Here is a 17405-nt window from a genome sequence, read left to right as displayed (position 1 = left end):
TCATTGAAGTAAAGAAATTCATTTAAAAATTATTTTAAAAAACAATTTATTTTATATTTTTATTCATATCTCTTCAGGTTTCTTACATCTGGAGACATTAACAAAACAAACTAAGAGTTAAAATCGAGTAGAGCAGATTACGTTTCTGTCCAATCTTATATGGATGAAGTTTCAAGACATTCGCATCTTAGTAAGGTTTTCTGTGTGTTATATATATATATATAATTTGCATTTAACCATTGATGAAAGGAGAAATCACTCTAGCATAAGAAAAGGAGGAAGAAAGAAAACATTCAATGGAAATCAAAGAATCAGAGAGCCCAACATAAAAGGAGAAGATGACCAAACATTATAAGGGGACGGTGCGTTGCATTAACGCTACTACCATACCTCTTGATCTTTACCATATATAACAACTACTCTAGGATTATCTATATTTATTAAATTCAATCTAGTAATTGATTTAGAATTAGGTTTAGATTATTATATTAACTTGAGATAATTATTTTTATTAAAATACATGGACTGAGTTTAATTGAATTAATTTATTTATTAAAAACATGATTGAATTAACCAAGTTTTACTGGAATTAATTGTTTTTATTAAAATATCATGGACCGAGTTTAATTGAATCAATTTAATTATTAAAAATATGATTGAATTAATCAAGTTATATAAGATTTATTTTTTAAAATTAATTTAAAATAAAACTTGTCATAAATCAACTCATTAATAAATATGCGATTATCCTAGGGGCTTACTTCTCTGCATTCTATATGATCATTCACTTGATACTTCAAATATTCTAAGTTACTTCTTTGTACTATGTTGTCATTTGAACCAAAAAGGAAATTTAAATGCAAAAAGAAAAGTGAAAAGACAAAAAAATAATTAATTAAAAAAATTCCAAACATGTAAAAAAAGATAATATTTTAAAAAAATATTAATATATTAAATTAATATGGATAAGTATAGTAATCTCACGATCTCGATTATGAGATCGTGATAATCTTATAAAAGTAAATTAAAATAAGTTAATTTTATTGAAACCAAATCAAAAAATATTATGAAGCCTAATTTAAAATAAATCAAATGCTTCAAGAAAAATTCAAGATGATTTAAAAAAAATATATTAAGATAAAAATATTTTGGATTGACATGGTTTTACAACTTGACATGTTAAACTTATGATTTGAATCGTGGATTCAATTAAGTTTACTAATTTTTTTTAAAAAATATTTTTTATTTACTTATATTGTAACAAAAGTTTTTAAAAAAAAGTTCAAGAAAAAAAATTGATGGAAAAAGGGACAAGTTTTACAAAAAAAAATATAAAAAAAATAAGTTTATCAAAATAAATTGAATGATGAAAAAAACAAGATTTGAACTTGGACGCGGACAAAACCTGGAAAATTTTGAATTTTTCTTGTTAATCAATCAAGCATGTAGATACTTGAATGCATTTAAGCACAATTTATATTTAAGCAAATCCCCCTTTTCTTTTAGAAAAATACAAGTAGATCACCATTATATTAATGGGAAAATCAAGGTGTTTTATTTTATTTTATCTTTAAAAATCTATTTTTATCTATAAATACCTAATAAAAACTCTTATAACATTAAAAAAATCAATTCATCAATTTAAAAAAAACTCAAAAAACCAAATCAAACTTAGTAAAAATTTCCTTTCTCAAGTTTGATTTGCTTTTCCTTGCAATATTAAGATTCAAAATAATTATTATCAAACTTCTTTATCAAATAGAACTTATTGATATTAAAATCACTTGTTTTAGTGGTTGAAATCGGTATCAACCAACAATCTTTTCTCTATTCAATGACTTACTCTCTCCTTCTCGAAGTTATAAATTAAAAAATAAAAATAATAAATTTTGAATAAAATTCAAATTCACAAACAATTTAAGAAGTTAAAGAAAAATGAAAATAGAAGTACTAAAATAAACTTTTTCCCTAGATTTTTGATTTGGAAAATATTTATCCATGTATTGTCTTTTAAATTTGTCCATCCCTTAAGAGTTTCAACAAATTAATTATTAATTTGGGCATTAAAAGTTACTATTAAAACAACAACAAATTGAAAATTAAAAAAAAGTCGGTGGGGCTACAGTAAAATTAAAAAAATTACAAGAAATTTTTAATGTTTTGTAATTGTAATTTCTCTTGATCATATTTTTAAAGAGGCATCATTTAGATTGACGTTAGAAGTCATGCTCATGCAATGTCACGTGCTTGTGGTATGTTTGTGCATTATTGTGGATTTGTGCAAAAAATAAAATAAAAATTATATAGAAAAAATTATCACAAACCACAATGTTTTAAAGGAAAAAAATACAAAGCTAAATTTTTAACCAACTTAATATTTTAAAAAATAAAATTTTAGAAAAAATCATAACAAAAAAAAGGAAAAAAGCAATGCAAAAAAATATTTTAGCAATCTATAGTGTTTCATAAAGAAATTTATAGTTGTAATTCTCAACCATATCAATATTAAAAATAATAAAATCAATAAAGATAATTTTTAAAAAAATCATAACAAAAAAAAATATCTTATGGGGGAACATTATGGCAATTCAAGGTGTTTTTAAAAAAAAACTTACAAAACTAAATTCTCAACTAGCTCAATATGAAAAATAAAATTTACAAAGATAATTATGAAAAAAAAATGCTAGAAAATACTGTAACAATTCACAATGTCATAACAAAAAAAACTACAAAGTTAAATTTTTAACTATCTCCAAATTAAAAAAAAAAATCAACAAACAAAATCCTTAAAAAAACACAAAAAAAAGGATAGTTTTGGAAAAAGAAAAAAGAAAAACAATGTGGGGAAAGTTAAAGTTAAATTCTCAACCAGTTCAATCTTAAAAAAAATTGACAAACATAATTCTGAAAAAAAAATGTGAGGAAACATTATAGCAAAACAAAAACCATGGGGAGAAACATTGTAACAATCCATAGTGTTTTAAAGAAAAAACTATATAAAAAAATTCTCAACTAACTCAATATAAAAAAAATTGACAAAAACTATTTTGGATAAAAAAAGAAGAAAAAAATTCATAAAAAAACCATCTAGGAAAACATTATAGAAATCCATAGTGTTTTAAAGAAAAAACTATATAACTAAATTCTCAATCAGTTTAATATTAAGAAAAAATTAATAAGGATAATTTTAAAGAAAAACAAAAATAAAAAAAGAAGATGAAGACAATCATGAGAAAAAATGAAAAGCAAAAAAAAAAATTACAGGGAAAAAGAATAAGAAAGAAAGACAAAAAAAACATTTGAGGAAAGTTACAGTACTTTCCCCGTGCGTTTTAAAGTATTAGTTAACTAGTTATCATGCTTGCGCACTATTGTGGACGTATAACATGCTTGTATGTTATCATGGACTTATAAAAAAAACATAAAAAAATTATATGGCGAAAGACTGTTACAATTTATAATGTTTTTAAGAAAAAAACTACAAAGATAATTTCAGATAAAGAACATTAAAAAAAATGAAAAAATAATAAAAAAAAAAACTACAAAGATAATTTCAGACAAAGAACATTAAAAAAAATGAAAAAATAACTATGCAGGGAAACATTGTAGTAATCTATTGTGTTTTGTGAGGAAATATACAGTTATGATTCTCAACCAGCTCAATATTAAAAAAATAAAATTAACAAAGATAATTTAAAAAAAATAATAAAAAAACCATGTAGGGAATGATTGTAGCAATCCAGTTTAATATTAAAAAAGTACAAAAGCTAAATTTTCAACTAGCTTGAAATTAAAAAAATAGAAGCAATAAAGACAATTTTGAAAAAAAAATCATATAAAAAAGCAAGAATCATAAAAAAACAAAAGAAAAAAATAATGTAGAGAAATACTATAACAATCCATAATGTTCTGTGGGTAAAACTATAGTTATAATTTTCAATCAGTTTAATATTAAAAAAATAAAATCTACAAAAAATATTTTAAAAGAAATTATAAAAAAATAAAAATTATATGAAAAAATACGGTATCAATCGACAATGTTTCAAATAAAAAAAATATGAAACTAAATTCTTAACCAGTTTAATTTTAAAAAAATAAAATCAACAAAAAAATTTTTAAAAATAAAAAATAATAAAAAAATAATTTTGTAAAAAATAAAAATAAAAAAACAAAAAAAATGTGGGGATGGGAAAAAAAGAAAAAAAATGTAAGAAAAATAAAAATACTATAATGTAAGAAAAATAAAAATACTATACCCACGCATTTTAGAGACTCATGCGTCTAAGAGTATTTGTTAATATTTATCAACGTTATCAGCTCCCTGCGTCCTCCTGAGAATTTTCTTTTTATACATTATGTATTATTACTAGTTTATTTATATTTTCCACGAAGCCAAGCCCAATATTAAGCCCAAGATATTCGGTACAAATTATGGGCCCATTAATCTAAAAGCGCTGATAATAACGTAATTGTTTTTTTGCAATTAAAAAGAAAAAAAAATAAAATCTGTCCGTCCAATTTGGGGGTAAGGGTTTTCAAAACCTCCAAATTTTGATCACAAATTGTTCACAATTTTCGCGCGAAAAGATGGATCCTGAAGGTAGGCTGTTGAATTAACGGGCTATTCTGTCTTAAATCGGTTTTTAAGTTTCTTTAAAGTTGATATTTTTCTTTTTTTCTTGTTTTATGAAGTTGATGTTTTTATTTTATTTTCTTGCATGTAATTAGGGCATAGAGGGTCTTCAAATCCAGCTGCAATGCTTGCAAATCTCTTAAACAAAAGAGCCAAGCTGCATGAGGAGCTTCGTGTTATCGAAAGACAGGTGCTTTATTCCTTAATTTTACGATTGATTTGAATAATACTATTAACATGGATGCTGCCTATGCTGTTTTTTCTTTCTGGGTTTTTAGGGTTTGGAGTCTTGTTAGTCACAGTGAATTGGGATTTTTATCAAAAATGGGTCCTGTAACCTCGCCAAAAGTTTTGACTCTTTAAGCAACGAGTTGAAATATTTTCCTACAATTTTATTTGGGTTCTTCATTTAAGCTTGAGTTGTTCATGTGAAACTAATTGGTATTCATATTAGAGTTTGTTTTGTTTGAGAAGCTCTTTTTTATATTGGAAAGAAATGAGAATTGAAAGTAGTTTTATATCATTTTTTTGTTTAATTATAACAAGGCATTATGTTCTCTCCTATCCCATCTCTATTTTTTTTCTTGTTCTGCAGGAGCTTAATGACTGCTTTGATTCAGGTTTATGATCTGGAGACAAGCTATTTGCAAGATCCAGGCCAGTGCGGCAATGTATTGAAAGGTTTCGAAGGGTTTCTATCTTCGTCTAAGAACACTGCACTGTATGGCGTGGATTTTATGATTTTCCTTTATTTCTTCTAATTTGATATGAATAGTTTTTCTATCTCCTGTCTTTATTTGTGAAGTTCATAATCAGATATATGAAGTGTTTTCTTTTCTTTGCTGTATAAATAGATAGTAGTTATTTGCAGAACTTTGCATGTTATCTTGGCTACATAAATAGGTGATGAAAATTCTTGTTACTACTGTTACTGAAGGCGCAAAAAAAAGGACACAGAGGGTGGACACTTGCAAATATTCACATCTTAGTTGTAGTAAACAAGTGCTCAGAAAGCAAAATGATCTATCTTAAAGTTACTAAAAACAATGGGACCAAGGTATAGATTATGTAGCAGTTTTTTCTTGAGAGGTTGGTTATGTGCTACAGAGAAGCTTTGACATATAAAAGAATTCCAGGCTGAAAAAGAATCTTAAATACAGTTGAAGGAGGAGAATGTATGCTTTACATTGCCTAGAGCCTTCTATACAGTAATAGTCATGAAAAAAAAGCGGGAAAAAAAAACACAGTAACACAGATAGCTTGATGTTTGCTTGCTAAGTTTATATATGCCTACACATTTGGGATTTGGATTCAGGTGGATTGCCATAAATTTTCTTTAATTAACTCCAAGCTTATAATTGCAGCTTAAAACGGTCTAGGAAGTTCCAGCCTGAAGATAGGCTCTTCTCGTTGTCTTCAGTTACATCACCAGCTGTATGTACTATAAGTCTTAAATGCTCAGTAATGGCAGCACTTCCTGTGTTTTCTTTTCCCTCTTTTAATAATATTTTTCTTCGTTTTTTTTTTTCATGTCAGTTTAGAGTGTGCAGGGTAATGCTCTATGTATGTGTTTACAAGATAAAAAGAAAGCAAGAAAAATAAAATACTCAAAGCTATTTATAATGTGCCTATTTGCTTGAGGACTATTTCTAACTTCTTAGGCGTTGCTCTCTTGAAAGATCCAGTGTTTCACTTATGTCATTTTGTGCTGAAAGTGTATGCAATGCCTTGAAATTGCTCATGTTGCATGTAAAACATATATAATGGGTGATGAGAAACCTGAAACATGTGTGTGGTGCTTTTCACCTCACATTGAGTTCTCTTCTTACTCATGGCTTTTTTATCAAAAACTTCAGACTAAAGCACAAAAAAAAAAAAAAAAAAATTGTCTGTCAGCACCTAAACTCGTTAATAACTGGAAAAAGGACCGTCGTGTTTGTTGCTAGGTTGTGCTGGGTCTTGAGTTTTCAAAACCATGGATTAAAAGACTAAGCAGCCACTTCGAATTCAATCCATGTTTGCTTGCAATTGCTATCCTTGGAGATTGTATGGCAAGGAATTCTATTCTGCTTTAAGAGTACTTCTAGTGTATGGAAAACTTGCTTCAGAAAATACAACTACTCCTGTTTTGTTCATTAGACATGATTAAATAGTAATGGACCATGTAGTCTGAAAGCTGCTTGTTGTTTTGAAGGTTATTTTGCTTTTACTCAATCCTGTCTATGGCATATGAATCTGGTTTTTAAGATGCCACCTGTTCTGGTGATAAGCATCATCAGTTAGTACTGGAGCATACAGGCTTGCAACTTTTCATTATGTTGACCCGCTCACATATCAAACAACTTTCGATTTTGTTTTCTTCATCCCAAATTTTGGCCAGTTAGAAATTTGCTCTAATATGTTACTTGTATTTCCCTGGCACGTGATGTTTTTCCAGGCTGAAGAACAAGCAGCTGGACGAGATGGTGAGCCATATAAAGTCGCAAAATTTTGTTTTTCTGTTTTGTTTTATAAAATTCTTTCAAACCTCTGTTTATTGTAGATGGGAGATCAGAATTTGGAGTAGGTCGATCCAAGGGTGGAGGCATATACGCAAACGGACAGTGAGTACTTTGATTTAGATCAGTCTGAACCTCACGTTATAACTATATTCGGATGCCTTGTGCATGATTGAGATGACCAGTTAAAGTTAAATGATGACAGTGGGAATTTAGGATATAATAATATATAACTTACCTGATTTATTTTTCAGAGGAAAGCCAAAGAAGGGAAGAGGTGCATCAAGAGATTCTAAAAGGATCAGGCCTTCAGCTGATCCAGATTTTGATTATGATGATGATGCAGATTTGACCTTGTGAAATTGGTTGTATAAGATGATATGCTAATTGGCCGTTGCATGTTCTAGGTCTTGGAGCGGAAATCCCCGTGGTATATTCATCACTACTGTTGTGCGTTACCGTTCAAGCAAACAAACCTTCTTGTACTGTAATGCATTGTTACGTGGTGTAGATCCTAGAGCTGAATTCCTTGTGTATATTCTTCTTATTCGTCTTGAGTTACGGTGCTCGCAAGCAAACAAACCCCTTTTCATGAGTTATTTAATAACTGTTATCTTGGCATCTTGGCGGGGGGGAACACTTTTCAATTTACAAATAACCTTAATAAATTAATAATCTCGATTAAATAATATTTTTGTTGGATCTAAATTTAAATTTAATGTTTAAATAGTATTTTAATTAATAAATAAATTTTCATGGTCTAAAAATATTAATTTGTAAAGATTTTAACTGTAATGATAAATTAATATGTTAATGATAAAATTATAGTACCTGGCTTCCAATAATCTTGCATTTATGAAGCTGAAAATTTTTAAGACCCGACCCAATTAACTTGTGACAAAGTTGTTGGCATTAACTTGTGACAAAGTTGTTGGCATGTTTGGATAATTTATTTAAAGTTAAATTGATATTGTTTAAAATAAAAAAAAGAATTAAATAGTTTGGGTTATAGATTAGACAGAACACATGTCAATAATATTAAAAACAAAAAACAAAAAGGCATGCTAATATATTATTTGAGAGTTAGGAGGTGCAAGAGTTTTCTTAATTGTAACAACGACATGCTGTCTATCACTTTTTTTTAATAATAAAAAAAGAAAACTCTAAAAAAAATTCACTTATTTTGTATATCTGACATGTTTTTAAATACTATTTTAAATTTTAGTTTTAATTTCAATAATTTTTTAAAATTATTATGTATCTTATCTGAAAATAATAATACTAACAATAAATTATTCGATTACAGTTGGTTTTTTATTATTAAAATTTTTACATTGATTTTGAACATAGGTTTATCATATTTATAAATTTTGTAGATTTCAGTCACAAACACATGAAATTCAGTCACAAACACATGAACTTACTAGCTTGAGATTATTTGTTAACTTGATTTAAAATGTTTTTAAAATTATTATGTATCTTATCCGAAAATAATAATACTAACAATAAATTATTCGATTAAAGTTGGTTTTTTATTATTAAAATCTTTACATTGATTTTGAACATAGATTTATCATATTTAATAATTTTTTAGATTTAAGTCACAAACACATGAAATTAAGTCACAAACACATGAAATTACTAGTTTGAGATTATTTGTTAACTTGATTTAAAAATTATAAATATTTCTTAAAATATAGATAATGATTTCAATTTAAAACATTCCGCTAAATAATATAAATAAGAAATAATTTAAATAAATAAATAAATAACAACCATATTTTCAGAGTTAATAACAATATTAACCACCATATTTCTCTTTGCAAACGGGCTATCCAAAGACCAACAAGTTAACTAATAGTTTCTCTTACTGGTTCCATGGTTGTGAGAAATAACGGGTTTGCCCCTCTTGTTTATTACTCCATGACTGCTAAATATTCTATGACTGCTAAATATTCACTCATCCAATTATCCTTAAAATATAATCAGATTTAATATATATATATATATATATATATATATATATATATATATATATATCAAATTAGAAATTGTTTTGTATAATCACTCACACCTTATCATAGAGATTATTATATCATTAGGCTTCCCTTAAATTCAATTATTGTTTCATGATAATTTTCTAGAAATACAGAATTTAATTTTTTTATTAATATAAATATTTGAATTAGTTTATATATATTTGAATTAATCTCATAAATTTTAAAATTAATAATTATATAAATTTTTAATAATTTAATTTAATTATTAATTTTTAAAAAATAAACTCCCACGCATTTGAAAACTTAAATTTCTTATTTATTGTGGGGGATAGTAGACCTCTATTAGTAGCTCATTTTTAAATTGAAGAAAAAACGACGTCGGTGTTTTCTGCTTGCGTTTTATTTAATTAATTAGTAATTTTCCCCATCAGTTCTGTTTCATAGAATTTAGCTCCCTCCAACCCGAAGGGCAGCCCCGACAAGAGCGGCGCGTATCTTATCTCTTTGTGTGTCACACAACCATGAACTTGCTGGTAATCTCCATTTATGTTTTCAAAGAACGCCTCCTTAAACAACAACTACAGCAGCTTCTCTTGTAGTGTTTTTTTTTTGGTTCTGTTTCTCTACTTATTTATTTATTTTAAAAAACAGGACAAGATTAAGATGCAGAAGAAGGAGCCTGACAAAACACCAGAAATTCCAGTCTACTGGATCGAAACCTCTGATTCTGTCTCTCGTCGCTTCCAGTTTGAACCCGACGGTCAACTCTCTGTGAGTCTTTTCTTGTTTTCTTTCTTGGAATTTTCTAATCCTGAGCCACTCTCTCTTTTATAAATTTTTACGAACACTTGGTGTGCCTGATTGTTTCACTTGTGACAAATAATCTAGTCTGTGCGTAACTCTGAGCAATGTCTACAAAATTAAATTGTGGGTTTCTTTGATTTTGTTAAAAGAAGCCAATTCAAAATAAAGTTCACTGCTTGGGGAATTTGAGTTCAGTCAGTGATATTGATATGCAAACAACAGATGAAGGTAGTTGATGATGCTAGACCAGTTTATCGTAGAGTGGTCGAATCTTTCTTGAACAAGTTTTTTCCATCCGGATATCCGTACAGGTTAGTTGGTACTTTGCCTTTTCCTTGTTGGCTGTGCAAACTTGGCAACTGAATATACACCGCTGGGAAGCTTTATTGTTATGTGTGTGTTTTGGTGTTTCGTTTTTTGCAGTGTCAATGAGGGATATCTTAGATACACTCAATTTCGTGCGCTGCAACACTTTTCTAGTGCTGCATTATCTGTGCTATCTACTCAGGTCTTCTTCTGGGCCTATTCTGAACTATTACTCTCAGACTTCAATTTCTTTGTCTTAGTTTAATTTAGTTTCTTGTCCCTGATGGCTAGAGATACTATGCAATGCTGATGTCTCTATCTTTGTTGATTGTCTGAAATGGATATTTTGTTTGTGTTCTTTTACTAATGTTGTTAACATTTATTTATGCTAGTAGAACATATATTCTAATTAGCTAGCATGATCCCATAGTTTTTTATTTTTTTTAATCCTATGGAACCAGGGCTGTAATTTGGGGGTCTTTTCTTTATATTCTTAATGCTTTGCAGTCGCTACTATTTGCTGCTGGCTTGCGACCTACACCTGCACAAGCAACTGCAGTGAGTTGGGTACGTTTCACTGGTGAAATGATTGATAAATTCTTTATCCTGATTGCTTTACTCTCTACTTCTTCATTAAATTTTGTTGATGAGCAGATACTGAAGGATGGGATGCAGCACGTAGGAAAGCTCATATGTAGCAATTTGGGTGCTAGAATGGACTCAGAGCCGAAATGTTGGAGAATCCTAGGTTTGTTTTCTTGGGTCTAAAACCTGAGTTTTTCCTGTATTTATGGACTCTTCTCACTTCATGAATGTGGATAGGAGTTGGTTGGAGTCATGCTTTGTTTTCTTCAAGTGTCTAACTAGGTTGTGTTTTCTGTGTTGCAGCTGATGTGCTTTATGATTTGGGCACTGGCTTAGAAGTTCTTTCGCCTTTATGTCCACATCTTTTTCTTGAGGTGGCAGGCCTTGGCAACTTTGCAAAGGTATATTTTAGGCTAACAGCCACTTAAATCTGCATAAAAATATTAACTTAGCTCATTATGGGTGTAGTTGGGTTTTGTCTTCTTCTATATCTTTACTGTCCTACATTTTGGCATAGACCAACATGTTTAGTTTGCTTCCACTTCCTTGGATTTGATAGGGGATGGCAGTAGTTGCAGCAAGGGCAACAAGGTTGCCGATATATTCTTCATTTGCCAAAGAAGGCAATCTAAGTGACCTGTTTGCAAAAGGGGAGGCCATCTCAACACTTTTCAATGTTCTTGGACTAGGAGTGGGAATTCAGTTAGCATCCACTGTCTGTTCATCGATGCAAGGGAAGGTACACTGTTTATCATTGCTGTCTGATACAAGTACTTGATATGTCTTTTTGCATTATGTGTATGTTCTCAAAAGTGAGTGCAAGTAGCCGTTTCCAAAGGTTGCTGATGTTTAGGAGATTACTATTATGACCCAACACTAAAGCTGTGTTTTGGGACCCCCCTGCCACGTTCATTTTCTTGGTTAAGAGGCTCAAAACTGTGACCAGCAGACTCCGTGCTTTGCTGTGGTGTGGTCTATTTGAGACCACAACCTCAAGTGGAACGTGGTATCTCTTATGCCAGTTTTGAATCAGCCACTGGCATGTTTTAGGTTATCAAAACAAACTGATTTAGTTTGTTTATTCAATATACAAAAGTGAACCTCTGCAATTTATGGGGAAGTTTTATAATGTTCTGATTTAGCAGATTTAGCAGTTTATGTTGTCTAAGTGACTCACGGGGGATATATTTTGTAATGGGCTGATTTAGCAGTTTATGTTGTCTAAATGACTCTTAGCTTGTATTTTCTAATATTTCTTGCAGTTTGTTGCTGGGCCTCTTCTTTCTATTGTACATGTTTGTTGTGTTATTGAAGAAATGCGAGCTACCCCAGTTAACACATTGAATCCACAGAGGACGGCAATGGTTGTGGCTGATTTTGTCAAGGTTTGTTTCACACTTCAGCACGTCTTACTTTTTTATTTCCACTTGCCTAATTTCTTCAACTGTCATCCAACTCAGACAGGGAAAATATCAAGCCCTGCTGATCTCAGATACCATGAAGATCTTTTATTTCCAGGACGACTTATAGAAGAAGCTGGCAATGTAAAAGTTGGGCAGGCTTTGCGCAGGGCAGTGAGGCCTTCAAAACTACGTGAATTGAAAGAAATATTTCCCGGGGAGAAGTTCATTCTAAGTCCTGGGAATAAATGGACTGATTTGGTATTGGAGCAAAATGCTAGTGGTGAAGATGCATTAAGGGCATGGCTGGTGGCTGCATATGCTTCGAGCATGAAGAAGTCTTCTCATGAGTCTACTTCTGTCACCTTGCAAGATGCTTATGAGAAGATGAATAGGGTATTTGATCCATTTTTATCCGAGCTGCAAGCCAAAGGGTGGCATACTGATCGTTTTCTTGATGGAACAGGAAGCCGGTTTTCTTGGTAGCATTTTATAGTTTTGGGTAGTATTTCAACCCTTCAAGATAGGTAGACCCGCTGGTTGAAATTCAAATCGAGTAGGCAGCGATTAAAGGTGGGTCTTGCCTTTTTCCATAACACACGGATTTGTTTAGGGAGGCAACAATGATTCTTTTGTCCTTTTCACTGGTTTCCTTTTTTCTTGCTTACCTACCTCCCTCCCTCCTCCTCAAAAAGGACCAAGTAAAGCTCAGATTAAAGGATTGAAGTCATGTCGAACTCCAGTTATATTCAAAGAATCATCAAATGTTGTTGGACTTGAACAACCGAAACAGGAAATTTATTATTTGCTGAAGTGATGTGGAGTTTAATGATACAAGAATTGAAAACAATGCAGGCATATTCTTCCAGCCAATATATCCTGTACCTTCTGCTGGAAGGCCAAGTTTCAAGTGCGATTAGACGTAGCAGCAGCCCTTTTATATTGCAACATTAAGCTGGAAAGACTAGGAACAGTAATGCTATATGTGCAGCAGCCGATGTAGAACCAGCAAGACTCATTGTAAATGGAACTTGGTTGTCAAGGAACGATTAACCAATAATACTTGTACAACTTGTAACATAATGATATATTTTGATCATTGAGTAATACCAGAAAGGTAGGCTTACTTTCACGATTGATATCCATCATTTTGCCACTTTAGCATATGCACGACTATGCTCCTCTCGAGGACTAATATCCGCATCTAATTTACCTTTTCGTTGTAAGAGCTCTGGCAGATTTAGGAGAATCCATATCCAAATCAAGATTTATCCCTTTTCTTACGAAGAGAAAGGGTACAGATGCATGACATGCTCCGAAACAGTCATTATAGCCCTCCAAATCGGGCTCTTTATTCAACTAGGCCCTCCAAATCTCCGATTGAAAGAAAGCCCCTCCCAGACTAACGTGATAATTCCTCCCCTGTCTTGGTAATTGGGGATATAAAAATCTCAGTGAGAGATATCTTTCCACCACATATAAAGCATACTTGACAGCATTGACATTGTTCATCGCTTGGTGTTCGACCAGGGAACAAACCCTCTTTGAATGAAGACTTTTAGCCTCTAATTTCTTGCCAAAGAGATAAGGTGGGAAATCGAGAGGAGGTTGTTTAGTTGACTTGATGCTATTATACGGGCAGGCACATAAATTGATGATTAATGGAACTGGGTCCTGCTTTCGGAAATCATTGACATCAAGCACCACCTAGTGTTATGATATTGGTCACACTATCTTTTTCGTTAACTTATCAAAGACAACATTGTTGATCTGCCGGAGAGAATGAGGAAATTTTGTAGCTTGCATTCATACCGCCTGCTCTTTCCAATCAGAAGATTGCAGTCATCGACGGTATCATCAGGCACCGAGTTATGGTCGTCTTACGCTTTGACTTGGACTCCAGCACGCATTGAAGTCAGCCTAAAATGATTACCGGAAACTCAACTTGAAGCCCCATGACTTTTGCATTATTTTTGGATTTTTCTGTGCTGGTTTTGATTTACTAACTCTACATGGTTGGATTAGAGAATTCATTGACACACGATAAAAAATTAAAAAATTGAAAATATCCCTGATCAGTTAGTAAGCGAATGTGATAATAGTATTTAATTAATTTTTCGAAACACTTTGTTGACATAGATTATTTTTTCAAATTATTATAAGCATTCAAGTGGGGTACTTCATAGCTCGATATCGCTGAATTGCAAGGCTACGAGTCCAACACTGTGTGAATTATTGTTTGAAGTGTGGTAGAAGCAGTATTTTTATTTAAAAATATATTAAAATAATTTTTTTATTTTAAAAAAATTTAACTTTGACATAAATCAATCAAAATGATCCAAAAATAAAAAAAAAAAATTGGAAAACTAAAAAGAAAACTAAAAGAATTTCAAGAACCTGATCCAGAACTAAATCAAAAGGATCATGTCACTAATAGGAGACGCTTAAAGCACAATCCAATGAGCTGCTCTATTTGATAACGTAAGCACTACTACAATTACAGCAGCGTTTCTTAAATATCAAAAGAATCATGTCACTAAGTTGACAATTGAATGATCTTTGGAAAGGATTTTCCTTTTCATATGGTGATGGTTACTAATTGATTTTTTTTTTAATATAAGTTTAATAATTACAATTGATTACGCACGTTGCAAGCCACGATTTGTAATTCGAAAGGTTCATCTCCGGATAGTGACTTATAGCTAATTCATATGTTACCTGTCTCATGCCGCGTATATGTAATCATGCATGCACCAATTTTTTTTTATTTTTTATTTCTTATGTAAGGGAGTTATTAGCACTATTTTATTTATAAGTAGAAAAAAGAAATTCTACGTGAAGATATTTTTATTTAGATCAAATGATTTAAAATGAGTTTGTTTTTCAAAAAAATAATTTTTAAATTTTTTTTATATTTATTTGTTATTAAAAAAATTAATTAATAAAAAATATTCTCTAATTAAAAAAAAATTTGACTTGATTTTTAAAAAAGTGTTTTTCTAAACAATTTAGGTAGAAAATACTTTTTGAAAGTTGTGAAAAATATCATATTATTTAATAATTATATTAAATTTAATCCTTAAATTTTTGATTGCTATGTATAATTTGTTTTGAATATTTATTTTTCAATTTAATATCTTAAAATTTAATTTTTATATTAATTTTGATTTTGATTTTGATTTTTATAATTATTATTTGCTTTCTTATTATTATTTTTTTATTGAAATTTTTTATCTATCAAATTTGGTTTTTATTATTTTAATTGTTATTTATTTTATTTGAAATAATTTATAAAATATTAATTATTATTATTTTAATTTCTTTATCTTTTACTTTTTTTATTTTTTAATTTGATCTCTATCATTTTGATTATTATTTATTTTATTTAAGATAACTTATAAAATTTTATTTTTTAAATTTCATTTTCATTCAACTTTTTACTTTATAAGATTTATTCTTCGTTATTTTAATAAACTTGATAAAAATAAAAAATTAATAAATTATTTTTTAACTTATTTTCCATGATATAAACAAACACCAGAAAATATTTTTCAATCTATTTTTTTATTATATTACCAAATATCAAAAAATAATTTATTTTTTTATAATTTATTTTTTAAAAAAATTATTTTCTAACAAATAAACGAGACCTTAATTTTTTTAAAATTTGTTTTGGACATAATATATTTTGTTCTTTAAAAAAAAGTAATTAAGAATTAATTATTGAGATTCAAAATCCTTTTATCTTAGCGTGCAGTACCTTTCTTTTCACATGCGTTTCTCAAATACTAGGAACAAATTAATGCGTGTGAGAGTACAGTGATTTTTGTTTTTAGATTTATTTTAAAAATGCGTTTTACGAACAATTTTCTTTATATTTTTTATGGTTTTAACAGATTAATACTAAAAATATTAATATTAATATATCTTAAATTAAAAAAAACAGTTTGCCGACCGTACGGTAAGTAAGAGTTACTCCCTGTGACCGAGGACAAGACATGTCGACTGTGAAAGCAACGCTAACCAAACAACCAGCTCTCAAATTGATGTTAAGGTGCCTTTGTAGTGGAGCCAAATCTAACGAGGATAGGTCATGTATCACGGATTTGACTAGGTTTTTCTACGCCTCTTCCAGCCAAGAGCTTGAAGGTCAGTTCCATTGAAAAGCTTGACATTAAAAAAATAAAAATAAAAATAAAAATGAATTTGCAATTGATGGCTTGGACTCCATCGACCAGAGCCTGGTCTTCATACATTTAATGTGAAAAAATATCTTCAGGAATGAAACGTTGAAAAGAGTCGTAAGGAGATCACAAAGCGACTCCTGCTCTGCAAGAGCAAATTATATATGTTTCCTTTGCAGCCGTCGGCAGTGAAAATAACACAGAGAACAAGATACGCAAGAGTTAAATAAAATCAAGAAGAGAAAGTTTTTCATGATAAAAAAGAAATTAAAAAAAAACGATGCATTAGGGTTAGTGATTTTTAAGAATTAATTGCAATTTTCACACTGCTAGTTACGAGAAAAAAAGAAAGAAAGACCGATCATCTAATTAATTTTCTAGTTTAGGGTTAGTGACTCCTTCATTTTTAGTGGCGCTAGGTATTTTAATAACTAGTTGGGTGAACTTATTTAACCTCCCAAATAATAAACAGTAAAAAAAATATATTATGTTTGTTTAATTTGCACCTTTTGATATTGTTTATAATGCATTAGTCACCGAAATGAAGTTAAAAATAATAAAATCAAATAATGGTCAATTCCTTATACTATGCATGGGTCCATTTTTTAAAAGAATTCATATATTGATCCCGAAAATGAAAAATAAAGAAAAGAAAAAGACAATACCCATTTCTTCTTAAAATATTTAATCTCTTCAAGGATGTGAAGTACTTGCTTCCTCCCTGATTTTTTTAAGGTGATTCCATGGTGTTTTAGAGTTAAAAATGAATTTATAGAATTTTCAGGATATTTTGATTTTTGGATTCAAGAACTTGGATCCTAATCATCTCTAATGCTTTAAAAAGAAATCAAATGACGACAAGTAGTTTGTCCGAACAAAAAAGAAATTAACTGGCCTGAAAAATACAATTTATCTTCATGCACTGAATTCTAGTTTTTGAATAAGCATTCTCAAAGATGAATGCACAAGATGATACATGGAGTATATGTTTAAAT

The 17405-nt window shown here is 29.8% G+C and overlaps 2 protein-coding genes across 3 annotated transcripts; both read left to right on the top strand.

The window, feature by feature from the left end:
- Positions 1-4470: 4470 nt before the first annotated feature.
- Positions 4471-7763, top strand: LOC105126727 (chromatin modification-related protein MEAF6-like). Of its 2 annotated transcripts, none has more exons than XM_011027683.1 (7): positions 4471-4600; positions 4729-4823; positions 5254-5354; positions 5998-6067; positions 7071-7098; positions 7176-7236; positions 7386-7763. In XM_011027683.1, exons 1-7 carry the CDS (start codon positions 4588-4590, stop codon positions 7489-7491), a joined length of 474 nt encoding a protein of 157 aa, XP_011025985.1. In that variant the 5' UTR covers positions 4471-4587; the 3' UTR covers positions 7492-7763. The 2 variants fall into 2 exon arrangements, with proteins under 2 accessions (XP_011025985.1, XP_011025986.1); XM_011027684.1 differs by having other exon boundaries at positions 5229-5354.
- A 1776-nt stretch (positions 7764-9539) lies between these two features.
- On the top strand, positions 9540-13330 carry RUS2 (root UVB sensitive protein (Protein of unknown function, DUF647)). Its single transcript, XM_011027682.1, has 10 exons — positions 9540-9664; positions 9783-9902; positions 10158-10246; positions 10359-10443; positions 10749-10808; positions 10896-10989; positions 11130-11227; positions 11386-11565; positions 12089-12211; positions 12287-13330. The coding sequence occupies exons 1-10, from the start codon at positions 9653-9655 to the stop codon at positions 12710-12712; spliced, it is 1287 nt and encodes a 428-aa protein (XP_011025984.1). The 5' UTR covers positions 9540-9652; the 3' UTR covers positions 12713-13330.
- Positions 13331-17405: the final 4075 nt, after the last annotated feature.

This window comes from Populus euphratica, unplaced genomic scaffold (genome assembly GCF_000495115.2).
Source record: "Populus euphratica unplaced genomic scaffold, PopEup_1.0 scaffold30.1, whole genome shotgun sequence".
Taxonomy (NCBI): Eukaryota; Viridiplantae; Streptophyta; class Magnoliopsida; order Malpighiales; family Salicaceae; genus Populus; species Populus euphratica.
This window is presented reverse-complemented; position numbering and strand designations above follow the sequence as displayed.

Bases quoted from the DNA above. Each gene is read 5' to 3' on its own strand.
- LOC105126727 (XM_011027683.1), top strand. The intron at 4,824-5,253 runs GTGCTTTATTCC...GCTTTGATTCAG, and splicing joins TTCGTGTTATCGAAAGACAG to GTTTATGATCTGGAGACAAG. The intron at 6,068-7,070 runs GTATGTACTATA...ATGTTTTTCCAG, and splicing joins CTTCAGTTACATCACCAGCT to GCTGAAGAACAAGCAGCTGG.
- RUS2 (XM_011027682.1), top strand. The intron at 10,990-11,129 runs GTTTGTTTTCTT...TCTGTGTTGCAG, and splicing joins GAAATGTTGGAGAATCCTAG to CTGATGTGCTTTATGATTTG. The intron at 11,228-11,385 runs GTATATTTTAGG...TGGATTTGATAG, and splicing joins GCCTTGGCAACTTTGCAAAG to GGGATGGCAGTAGTTGCAGC.